The sequence below is a fragment of the Cardiocondyla obscurior genome, linkage group LG10 (assembly GCF_019399895.1).
Source record: "Cardiocondyla obscurior isolate alpha-2009 linkage group LG10, Cobs3.1, whole genome shotgun sequence".
NCBI classification, from domain to species: domain Eukaryota; kingdom Metazoa; phylum Arthropoda; class Insecta; order Hymenoptera; family Formicidae; genus Cardiocondyla; species Cardiocondyla obscurior.
In genome coordinates, this window is record NC_091873.1 from 627,784 (window position 1) to 640,441 (window position 12,658).

Sequence of the window (12,658 nt, forward strand, 5' to 3'; positions counted from 1 at the left end):
ACTAAAAAGCTAAACTAAATGGTTAAATTGGTACCTGCGTGCGAAGTTTCATGGAGTCCTCGGCAACTCCCTGGTCGGCACCATCGGATTAAATTCCGCCACTGCTTCATTATTTACTTTCTGCAAAAAAAAAAACATAAAATAAATTACAAAAATTAATTTAATTAAAAAAAAATAAAAAAAATAAGATTACCTTATTAGTGCATCTGTCGCCGCACTTGCAGTTGTTGTCGCAATGTTTATTTTTTTTCGACAGCCGCACATACGTGTGGCGCATGTTTTTCTGCACCCGCAGTTATATTCATGTTCGTTATTTTTATCTTTTTTCAACTTTTTTATTCGTTCTTCTAAATTGTTTAATTTTTGCATTATTTCATTGTAACAGCTATACAAAAAACGTATACATTAATTTTATTTTTTACGTTTTTTTTTTTTACATATAAATATAAATTATTTTAATTTTTTTTATTTACTGTGAACTCTCCATAGCTTTTTTTTTATTTCTTAATTTTATTCACTTTATCATTCACTTTATTATAAGTTTCTGCCGACTACTGTACAGGAGAGTGTCGCGTTTATCTTTATATATGCCTACTATTTACAGAAAATTTTAGAATTTCCTTTGTCTGTTCGCTCGCGAGTTGTTATCCTTTGTGTTCTTTTTTTCGGTTATTATAATAAATATACAGGGTGTCCCAGACATAACGAAGGATACTGGGAAGATAGATAGAATTGATTGAGACAAGTAGAAAAGTCCCGTACCATTTTGCAAAAATCTCAACCGTTATTGAGAAAAAAATTAAAATGTATAAATTGTATAGGCGTAAGAGCGACAAGGATGCTGCGCGTGAGTGAGCGCAACAGGCGACGGCGCCATTTCTAGCCATTTGCCTGTCGCGCTCACTGACGCGCAGCATCCTTGTCGCTCTTACGCCTATACAATTTATACATTTTAATTTTTTTTCTCAATAACGGTTGAGGATTTTGCAAAATGGTACGGGACTTTTCTACTTGTCTCAATCAATTCTATCTATCCTCCCAGTATCCTTCGTTATGTCTGGGACACCCTGTATACATAGTCGTTACCAGTTTGTTCAATTGCGATGTAATTAAAGAAATCTACTTGTTATTTTTGTGTTGTAAGAATTTGACTAACTAATTAAAATTGTTTACCTATTTTTTTTTTTAAATTATTGTTCTTTTTATTTCCCTTGAAAAATTAAATCCTGAAACCCATTTGTTGCGAAACCACCTCCGTTTCTTTCCCTGGGAACAAGAATTAAAATTCTATCCCTTAAAAGAACAGAAATCGCGCTAATTCAAACCTTTTGTTGCTTAAATCTATCCCTAACTATATACGCGTGGCGCTGAACCGCACGCCTCACGCAAGGGTCGGTAGTTGCGTCTCTTTCTCCTAACTCTTTACCTGCTCTCAAACCATTTCCTTAACCACCGAGAAGCAGTAATCCTCCTTTAAAGAATATTTCTATTCCTGACGTAACAGTAATATGAAATATTAATAACTTACTTTTTGCAGTCTATTTTATTAAGTAGAGCGTCGTGCGGAAATAAAAAATTGAGGTCACATAAAATTAATTTGACGCACGTATAAATTTTTAAAAACTTAATTAAATTGAATAAAAGAATTCTCGCATTTGTCGCATGAGGAACTGAAAACCAATAATAAAATTAAACGACGTGATAGTGTCTGGCGTTAAGTGTACGCACAACAGACAAATTAAATTAAAAAATGCGCATACTTACGTGGAGTTGTATTTATTATTTCTTCCACGGATGAAATGTCATCTGTAAATAAAGGAAATCTTAGAAGTGAATAGAAATACTGATCAATAAAACAAGTACTTACAATAATAATTTTTGTCATTGAAATGACTTTGTGCGACTGCCATTTTGTAAACAATTTATTTCAATTTTGAAACAGAAATAGGACTAAAAAGATAAAACATTTACGTACGTTAATATTGTTATGTAGTACAAATTTATTTTTATTATTTCATATTTAATATTTTTTATCGCAATATTTTACTAAGTATTAAAAAGTTAATAATGTTTTTAGTTTATTAGTTTATGTTTTTGATTTAATGGTTTATTTGTTATTATTATAACATTTTATATATATAATATGCATAACATACATTTATAATAAAATAAAGGAATTCTTATTTACTGTATTTCAAATAACAAAATGCATTTAATTTAATCTTTAGCAATTCAAATTTGGAGCAAATTAATTAATAATTAATACTCATTTTGAAATTAAACTGATGCCAAAATGACGGTCAGAATTACCAGCAAAAGATGGGACGTTTTGCAGTTTGATTGCCGATATTCTGCCATCATTTTGATCTATCTTTTTTATATCATACCCCCTCATTAATTTGATGACATTTTGACAACATTTTGACTATCCTGTTTTCACTGAAAATAATGCTCAAAATAAAACAACCTTTGTCAGCCAGTGGTGCGATAAAGTCGGCCACTCGGCACATAACTGTTGGAAGAAACAAAATGAGTCGAGAAATGTAGATAATAAATCGAGGTACGTTTGTCAAATATGTAACAATTTCGGGCACGTCGCTAAAGATTGTAAATTAAAAACTAAAGGTACTATGTCCAAAGCCTCGGTATTCTGTCGATATTGCAAAAAAGAAGGACACCCTCTTGAGAATTGTCAATTAAAGACAATGAATAACGAGCGGCGAAATTTAAATAATTCGAGAAACACAAGCGGCCCCTCAAAAATGGGCGTGACCGAGAGAACCGAGTGAAATCCACGTCTTTCGACTAGTTAAAAATCATAAGCGAAGATTCGACTTTTGATATCCGGCCAGTAACTGTTAATCTCGATAAACAAAGCCATGTTCCAACAATTCAGATAGACCTAAATGAGTCAATTTTAACTTTTTTGTTGGACACAGGCTCTGGGACGAATATCGTTAAAAATCAATTTTTATTTGAAAGTGAAGTGATCAATCGTAATAAAGTGTAGAAGTTGAGTACCATTAATGAATACCTAGTGTATACTATCGGAGAAATCAAGTTATCCCTCTTCAAGATACCAATTGTCGGATATTCGTCTATTACTTGCGGTATCGTTTCAGAATACTGCACTTTCAAAATTTGAAAAAAATATATTATACAGGGTGTCCCAGACCAACGTCACTTTTTTTTAATGGTAGGTAGAACTCGTCGAAATAAGACAAAAAGTCTTATATCATTTTTCAAAATTCGCAACCGTTAACGAGATATCAATTAAAATGTAAACGTGTGCGAGCGACAAGAAAGCGCATACTAACCGAGCGCGCGATAGACGGCGGCGAGTATCGCTTAAAGAGAATAGGCGGAACTAGCGCATAGCGAGCGAGACAAAGAGACAACACATTTTACCTTGCCGATGATATTCTCTCTCACACTTCAGAGGTCGCGCATGAAATAAACAACGACGTAAACATAAAACCTATAAACTGTCGACCCTACCGTTTGCCAGAACGTCACAAGGTAGAAGTAAACCGACAAATAGATAAGATGTTAAACGAAGGAATTATTCGCGAGAGCACGAGTCAATGGAACGCGCCCATTCTCGTAGTACCAAAGCGAGCCGACGCATCGGGAAAGCCGAAACTCCGGATAGTCGTCAATTTCCGGAAGCTAAACGATGCTACTGTAGGAGACTCATTTCCTATACCTAACATTACAAATATTCTAGACCAACTGGGAAATGCGAAATACTTCACAACATTAGATCTCGCCTCAGGGTATCATCAGATCCCCATGCACGAAGAGAATAAGAAGAAAACCGCGTTCTCAACGACACTGGGGCATTACGAGTTCAATCGAATGCCTTTCGGTCTGAAAAATGCACCCGCTACTTTCCAACGGCTTATGAATTCGGTATTATCGGGTCTGCAGGAAATAAAATGTTTTGTTTATCTCGACGACATCGTGATATACGGAGCCTCTTTAGACGAACATAATAAGCGACTCGTAGAAGTACTAAAAAGATTACGTCAGCATAATTTAAAACTCCAACCTGAAAAGTGTGAATTTCTTAGGAAAGAAGTGTTATATTTAAGACACATAATAACGAAAAGTGGAATACGACCTGATCCATCTAAAATAACCGCGATACAACAATTTCCGACGCCAAAACGAGTACGAGACGTACAATCTTTTATAGGTTTAGCGAGATATTATAGGAAATTTGTCGAGAATTTTTCAAAGACAGCGAAGCCACTAACCGCACTTACTCGAAAAAATAGTATTTTCAAATGGGAAATGGAACATCAGCAAGCCTTTGAAATGTTAAAAGAAAAACTAACAACCGCCCCTGTACTAAGCTACCCAAATTTCAAAAAAAATTTTCTAATCACTGTTACGTCAGGGATAGGAGTATTTTAAGAGTTTGTTAACCGCTTCTCGGATGCTTAGGAAAAGGCTCGAAAGCAGGTAGGGGGAGGAAAAGATTTGAAGAGTGACGTAACAACCGATCCTTGCGTGGCACGTGTTTAGTGGTGCCACGCGTAAGCGCGCTAGGAATGGGTTCGAATCGGTTACGGGGTGAAGCTAGCGCGTTATCCTGGTTCTTTTTAAGGAAAGAAATTTAATTCTTTTTCCCTGGGTCAGAACCGGAGGTGATTTTTCGCAACAAAGGATATTTAGGTTAAATTAAAATAACTAATTCTGGATTCTCAATAATGCAAGTCAATGAATTTAATATTAATTAAGGTGGTAGGTTGTGTATAAAATTAGTAGAGTTACTCTAGGTCAATTTCTATTATTTCCAAGATCCGGGCTGTCGACTTTGGAAATACTCGGTCGATGAGCCTGATCGGAGCTAAAAAAGGGTGTTCCACCCTGGGATAATAAATGAGGATATTTTAATCAGGAGTCGCCCTCCTGGCCTCTCTACTGATCTCTTCGGGATCAAAATAATCGGGGCCTATGGTGAAGGCCCTTTCCGGGACAGGATTCGTCCACGGAGTGCAGGTCCTCCGGAGGAGCTCAAAGAGAGGGTCTACGACCGCTCTCGGTTCCTCTTGCTCCTCGAGGAACTCTACATTTGGGGCGGGGAAAGGGAAATGATCCGGGCTGTCAAGCTCTTGTCAAGAGACGGTCTCGTCCTTAGCAAAAGAGCCGACCTCCTCGGTTCCCCAGGATAAATAATTGGCGATAAGATAGGAGAGGAGCATGCTCTAGGAGCAGCTTCAGGAGAAGGTTCGATGGAATTTAGAGATATGTCAGGAGTGTAGAAAGAAGAAATAGGGCGGAACTGCTCCGACTCAGGCTCGGATGACGTCGGAGTTCTCGATCGCGGTGGTGAAGGTGTTCGAGGCGGAGAGCTTTCTTCAGTTTCCGAGTCCTCGCCGTTAAACGGCGAGTTGGGAGGAGCGGAAGGAAGAGGCGACCATGGCCGTTCTGATCTTCGTTTCGGAGGTTCGGGTGTGACCTCCTTTGGCGCCTCCGCGAACAAATATTGTAAAAAAAAACTGTACCAGCTGCCGTAGTTCCCGAATCTTTCGGTTTCTCCGGGCACGACTTTTTTTTTATTGTTTGGAAGTTGCTTGATTCCACTAAAAGGCATCAATTTGATTTTGATTTAACAAAATAATTGTAGAGAGAAAAATGTCAAAGCATCACGCCAGATTCCTCCTTCCGGATCTCTCTATACATCACCTCAGAGATTCTTCCAGCCTCTCTGACCGGATGGACCCTCACTCAAGTTAAGATTTTGATAGTCACCATTTACTGGCGGCATATCACAACCTCTGACAGAAGGAAGCCCATTAACCGAGTCGAATTAGCGGAGTCCTCGAAGGACTCAAGAGAGATGCCGAATTTGTGGAATGCTAACGGCACCCCGTCAATTCACTCGTAATTTATTTCGTATATATATATATATATATATATATATATATATATATATATATATATATTGTCACGTTATGCTCTCTCGTCTGAGAGAGAGAGTGTCGCAAACAAAAAGGAATGACTGTGCGCGGACAGAAAACCCGCGCACCGTCGTGACACGAGGGTTAGGGAGGGAGGAGGGGTCGTGGCTCCTCCGCTGTATCCCGGCGCGAAACGGCGTAATCCGGTTACCAACGAATTTTGGGGCGCCAGGCACGGGCCCAGCCGTGCCGATTCGATTCACAGAGGTTATCTCCTCTTAATTATCTCCGATACACTCCAGCGGCCGTCGCGTGCGGGGGCTAGCTCATCCGAACGGAGAGGGGCGGGGTGTCACAGACGGAATTTATCGGACCGGCGGAAACGACAGCACCAAAAGGATAAATGCGCGAACAGGGCGATTATAATTTTCAGTCCGTTTATTAATATTCAACGGGACGAGACAAATATGCCGAATAACAAAAAAAATAACAAATTAATCTTAATCGTAAGCGGGCTCGATCTTCGCGCGACCACCTAGATCTCAGCTTTCGTCTTGGCTTCCTATTAGATCGCCACACGCATTTTCCTCGGATCTCGTTCTCCAGTACTTCTCGCGCCGGCCCTGAATGTTGAGGTGCCGGCCACGCGCCTCCCGTACACGCGGTGTGCTTTCGCGAGACCCAACGGTACACAAGACGTCACCCGTCAGATCGCCCGTCGTTAACGAAATCGCGGTAGCTCTTTCCCGGCCTCGGCCGCTGCCGAGGGCTCTCCGTGCGGACACGACGTACGAACGCTTTACGACCGAGGGAATCACATAGCTCGACTAAACGGCCCTGGTGTTTCTCACGGGGTCCGACCACAGGACCTTAGACGCCCGTCGACGGCCACTCACTAACGCTACGCCCTTGTCTCTCGACAAAATCCCCCGAAAACAACAAAAAAGGAACTACCGGGCCCGTGTGCCCGCTCTACGTGGCCGGGTATCGTCCAAAGCCGTGTCGGTCTCCCCGAGAGACAAGGGGGTACAATATAATACTTCCGCAGTGCGGGTGGAAGATCTCACCGAATACACGTCCGGGCCTTCGGATCGTCCTCGCTCTTTCGCACTCTCTCTCGCTCTCGCTCGTATCTCCCACGCTCACTCCGTCTCGCTTCCACTCAATCGCTCTGGTCGCACTCGCTCTCGCCCCAGCTACTGCCCGTCGTGTTCGCCGGTCTACACGGAAGAGAGCGAGGACCGCGCGAATTTTCGGCACGAGGCCCGGCGCGTCCCCACTCCCGTGCCTCGCGGATTTTTCCGCGCTACGTTACCGATTTCTCGCGGAAGCCGCGGCCCTCACGGCGCCCTTGCAATACCAGCCGGTTGGCGCGGGTTTCGGATAAGCCGTTATCGCAACAATTCCCCCCGCAGGTAGTTCTCGGCGCTTTTGTGACGGCCGCGGGGAGCTGCAACGAAGCAGCGAGAGCCGCCACGTCACAATATATATATATATATATATATATATATATATATATATATATATATAAAAACTTAAAAGCTACGCCATACATGTGGCACTCGTGCGTGCAAATTTACTCAATACGTTAGTAAAAGTATATTTTAATCTCTACATATAAGTATTTCGGCGGGAAAAACCGGACCACCACCATGCGGCCCGCAGCGCCGAACGCCGCTACTCCCACCATCTACCCAGGCGCAAGGTGGGAGACAGCACCAGTGAAGCCCAAGCCTCAGTCGCACCGAGGCGTCAGTTCCGTACTCGCTTCCAACTCATACACATCTCTCTTAGGAGAGTCCATCCCGCGTTCGGGTCTAGCAAAAACTTGTAACTTAGAATAACTTAGCATAACTAAATTTTGTATCAACTTAGTATGTAACTTACTTAGAATATATAGATATTTACTTAAACTTAATTTGTAGAATCAGTGAACCATTTTTCCACACCTAATCCTCAGTGGTTCCGATTCTGATAATTACTAAAGCCTGTGTGATCGAAGATAGATTTTGGTGCAGTCGCCCTGCACGTTGTCCAGGTTCGACTTAACAGGACGCTCTTGAGTGAGAAGTGGTGCAGCCGCACTGCACGCTCCTTGCCTTGGGCATTTTTCTTTAAAGTCACGTTCTACTCTAAAAGGAACCTCCCATGTCCAAAAGTAAAGTACGACGCGGCGGACGCAAATTCCAAATTCGCAAAATTCATCAAAGAACAAAAAAGACAACACCGCGAAGCACAGTCGAGATGCCAGCAGTGGGTGAGCCAAATCAATAGTCGTATTTAATTACTTTCGGGGCATCTGCCCCGCAAGTCACATCCGACTAGACCAGCTCATTCCTGTTCAGACTTGTTCAACTTTCTCTAACTTTCACTTTACCCTATTGTTCTGTGGTATTTCCTAACTTTCACTTTTCTACCCTTTGGTCCCATTGTCAACACCCGGATTCTGCACCCCGCAATGAGGGTTGTCTTCAACTTTCTCTCCTGGCTTGTAGGAATTCGGTTAAGATTTTGTGCATGAATATTCTGTATCTTATTTGCATCAGAGAAACTTGATCTTCGTCATTATGTATAATGTGCCCGCCCTGTCGATCCGTACCACAACACACTAGTAATACTCGCGACACTGCCCTACTAAACTCGACTCATACGCTAACTGAATGGTTAGACACAGGCCGCTGTGTCCATAAAGTATATAAACGGCATCGCGAAACTCGCGATAATTATTGTTCAACCTGCGCACTCGACGCTGATAGACTTAAAATTAATTTTGTTCTTGTTACCGGACATTATCTTTGTTTGGGACCCTCTCACGATCCTCCAAGGTGCCATAACTGCAGAATAGTCTTAGAGATCTCTGAGTCGTATCGAGATTGTGATTACTGCCGATTAGTACGTCGCGATTTTTCCCGTTACTTAACCTTGAGTGGAGATAGAATATTTTTACAAAACAATCCCGTTGAAATTTTTATAGAAACTTTAACTACGGTTTAGTTTACATTAATAAATGTGTCCAAGGCGACCTCGCGCGCGTGCACCCACTTGTAGAATCCCGTTAGATTTAACTAGAGTAATTATTAACTGGCTAGCTCACGCGACTTGCGAAACCAGGTATCGGTTGTATGAGCAAAAGGTGACGCGTCTCCCTTTTTGCCGGAGGTGTATGCTTAGATCTGGGCAACCCTCTTCGGAATTTTACTACGTACCATCACATCGAATCAACATCGGCTTGAGTCAAGGGGAATACGAATGCAGTAACTGCGGTGTGCTAGTTGCCGATTCGCGAAATATTAAACATTACCCACAGTGTCAAGAGGTGATACTGTTATTTTTAACTTACCTTGAACGAAACCCGCAGGATCAACCTTACTTAAATAGCGAAGCGAATATTATTTGTATCGAATATCAGAGAGTCGCTCTAACGTAAATTAATTTCATTCCGTTAAATTATCGTTACTCCCATAATTGTCTAGGCCCGTAGTCCGAATCCGCCTTAGGCGCCCGCGACTACTGGGACGTAACAAATTTTGGTGACAGCGGTGGGATTGCGATAAATTAACCCGCGTATATCATTATATTGCTTTGCACGACAAAATGCCTTTGGACATAGAAACTCGAAGTAAAACGGTAGGAGCATGTAAACCATCCGTTGAAGATGAACTAGAAACTACGCGAAGAAGAATGGCTACCGAAAGTGCCGAGATTGATTTACTTTTGTCTGCAGCAAAATCACGCGAAAAGAAAACAGTCACTGAAAGTGCCGCGTTAGAAAAACAGCGCGTTGATTTTGGAAAGGAAAAAGAGGAATACTTTCGGGAACTCATGTTGCAGCGCAAAGAGTTAGCCATAAAAGCCGAATTAAACCAGAGAGAAAAACAACTAACACTTTCGGGCGCGGAATATAACCTCATGCAAAAAGACACATCTGATTTAGTAGATCCTCGGCTTGAACCGGCTCCTCAACATTCACCTCCATCGTTTGTCAAGTTTGACACCCACTACAGTAATCGCGATGTAAATTTCGATTTTGGCCTTGCACCGAAGGTATCCTTTCGCGAAGCCACCGAGGGCGTACCCTCATTCAACGGATACAATATTCCTTTAGCTCAGTTTACTCGCGCTTGTAGGAAGGCCAAAGAGATTATATCCCCCTCATCAGAGAAAAATCTGACCAAATTGCTTATTAATAAGTTACAAGGACGTGCTTATTATGCGGTGGAAGATGAGCCCTGTGAAACGATCACCCAATTAATAGATTTGTTGAACGACGCATTCGGACAATCTAAAACTATCGATCAGTATCGCGGCGAGTTAAGCACTGTATACTTGAAGCAACAAGAACACGTCCTCGACTACATCAGTAGAGTAAAGGACTTACGTACCGCAATACTAGACGCCGAGCGTAGAAGGTACGGGTTGCTCGACGCGCGCTTGTCGATGGAAATAGAAAACCTAACAGCACGATCCTTCTGCGAAGAATTACCGTTAGAATCTCGGCTTCAATTAACGACCGAAATGTACAATAATCCTGCGGAAGCCTTCGCACGCGTAAAGGCAATAGCCAAACGGCAGGAATTAGACAAGCAACGATTCGAAAACCACGGTAAAAATGATCGCGAGGCGTATAGGCGCGAACAATCGATCCACCCTATTAGTCGACCGGTAACCCATTCGACACCGAGAATTTACAATAACGTTTTTACTCAATCTTCGTCTCAATGGAATAATTCACGGGTCGAAAGAAATCGACCAGAAGGAGTAGATAACTCATCGAGACCTCGAGAAAACGTATCGGCGCGACGAGAGTTAACCGCGACCAACGAAAAAGTATGTCGTTATTGCAAAAACCGAGGGCACACAATAGAAGAGTGCCGGAAACGGCAATACAATAACTCCCAGCGCAACCAGTCGGGAAACGGAAACAGTCCGCCGGGGCGACCGGACGCGACCCGATCGGACGACCGCAGGAATACGCGCCTTCCTCACACGCAGCTTCCTTGTCACTCTTACGTCTATACATTTTATATATTTTAATTTTTTTCTCGAAAACTATTGAGAATTTTTAAAAATTGCATTTGACTTTTCGTCTTAGATTTCAATTTTCTACCCATAGTTTTTGGGAGTGACACATTGTTTGGGACACCCTGTATATATATATATATATATATATATATATATATATATATTATTCTGTTACTTTATTTCAAAACAGGATTAAAGAACACAAATGCTGTTTCACCAAAAGTTCCTCTAGCTGAAATGGGAATGGATTCAATGATGGCAGTTGAAATTAAGCAAACATTAGAAAGAGAATTCGATATTTCGTTGACAACGCAAGATATAAGAATGCTAAATTTCTCTAAACTTAAACAAATGGCAATTACACCCGAACAAGAAAAAATATGGGACTTAAGTGAAACTGATACAAATGATTTAAAAAATGTTAATATACTGTTTCAAAAAATGAAAAATTCAGATTTTGTTCCAAATATACTTATAGAACTTGTTACAAAAAAAGAGCTTAATGGAGACAACATAATATTCGTGCCAGGAATCGATAACTGTTCAAAAGTATTTAAATTCACATCATCAGAAATTAAATATGCAGCAACGTGTTTGCAACATGGTGTACTTAATATTCCTAATGAAAGTCATACAGTGATGAAATCAGCCGCTTATTTACTGCCTGTAAGAAGTTTTGCATTAATTTAAATTTTTATATAAAATATGTTTTATAATTTATATAAAAACATATAGAAAAACAAATAAATTAAAAAATTACATTTTTAAATATTATTGCTACTTATACAGGGTGTCTGAAATAAAACTTCGAATATGAAAACTGTGGGTAGGGAATCAAATTTGGAGACGAAAAGTCCTTTACGAATTTGTAAAATTCGTAACCATTATTAAAAAAAAAATTAATTTGTATAACGCATGAGCGACAAGGAAAATGCGGGTGAGTGAGCGCGACAGACGAATAGCTAAAAATGGCACCGTCGTCTATCGCGCACACTACCCGCATCTTCCTTGTCGCTCATGCGTTATATAAATTAATTTTTTTTTCAATAATGGTTACGAATTTTACAAATTCGTAAATTTTCGTCTCAAATCTGATTCCTTATTCACAGTTTTCATATTCGAAGTTTAATTTTGACACTCTGTATACTAATTCATATTTATTTGTTTTAGCATGTATTAAAAAAAATAAAAAATCAGAAGGAATTTTTCATAGTGGGTTATTCATATGGATCACTAATTGCCATTGAATTAGCAAGATTATTAGAAGCTAATAACTTGTTAGGACGATTAATACTAATAGACGGAGCTCCTGATCTATTAAAATTATGGATAAATAAATTTATGCCTGCTACATCATTAAAAGAATTACAAAATCTAATAATTCTTTGGTTATTAAAAGTGTACACGGACCACCAGAGATAGCGTTCGGCGGTACGCTAGTCTCTCCGATCTGAGGCGACGGCGGTATACGTGCGCTAGCGCGTCACGCTTCACACAATGAAACATGCACGTGTGCCGCGGACTCCACGCGGAGCGCCGAGGAGATCGAGAGGACGGGGGAAAATGTAGTGGGGCGCGATTTGATGCTCCATCCTTTAGAGAAACGCGTGATGGAGAGAGAACGCTATAGGTTAGGCACGGGATCAAAGCGGTATACAATATCGCTCTCGCTCGCACGCGTTTGTTTAGATGCGAGCGTTAAGGACAGACATATATGCTGCTCGAAC

General features: G+C 40.9%; 1 protein-coding gene across 1 annotated transcript; it reads left to right on the plus strand.

The window, feature by feature from the left end:
* Window positions 1-11,092: 11,092 nt before the first annotated feature.
* Window positions 11,093-12,434, plus strand: LOC139106069 (fatty acid synthase-like). Its single transcript, XM_070662549.1, has 2 exons — window positions 11,093-11,597; window positions 12,102-12,434. Exons 1-2 carry the CDS (start codon window positions 11,169-11,171, stop codon window positions 12,351-12,353), a joined length of 681 nt encoding a protein of 226 aa, XP_070518650.1. The 5' UTR covers window positions 11,093-11,168; the 3' UTR covers window positions 12,354-12,434.
* The last annotated feature ends 224 nt before the right edge of the window (window positions 12,435-12,658 follow it).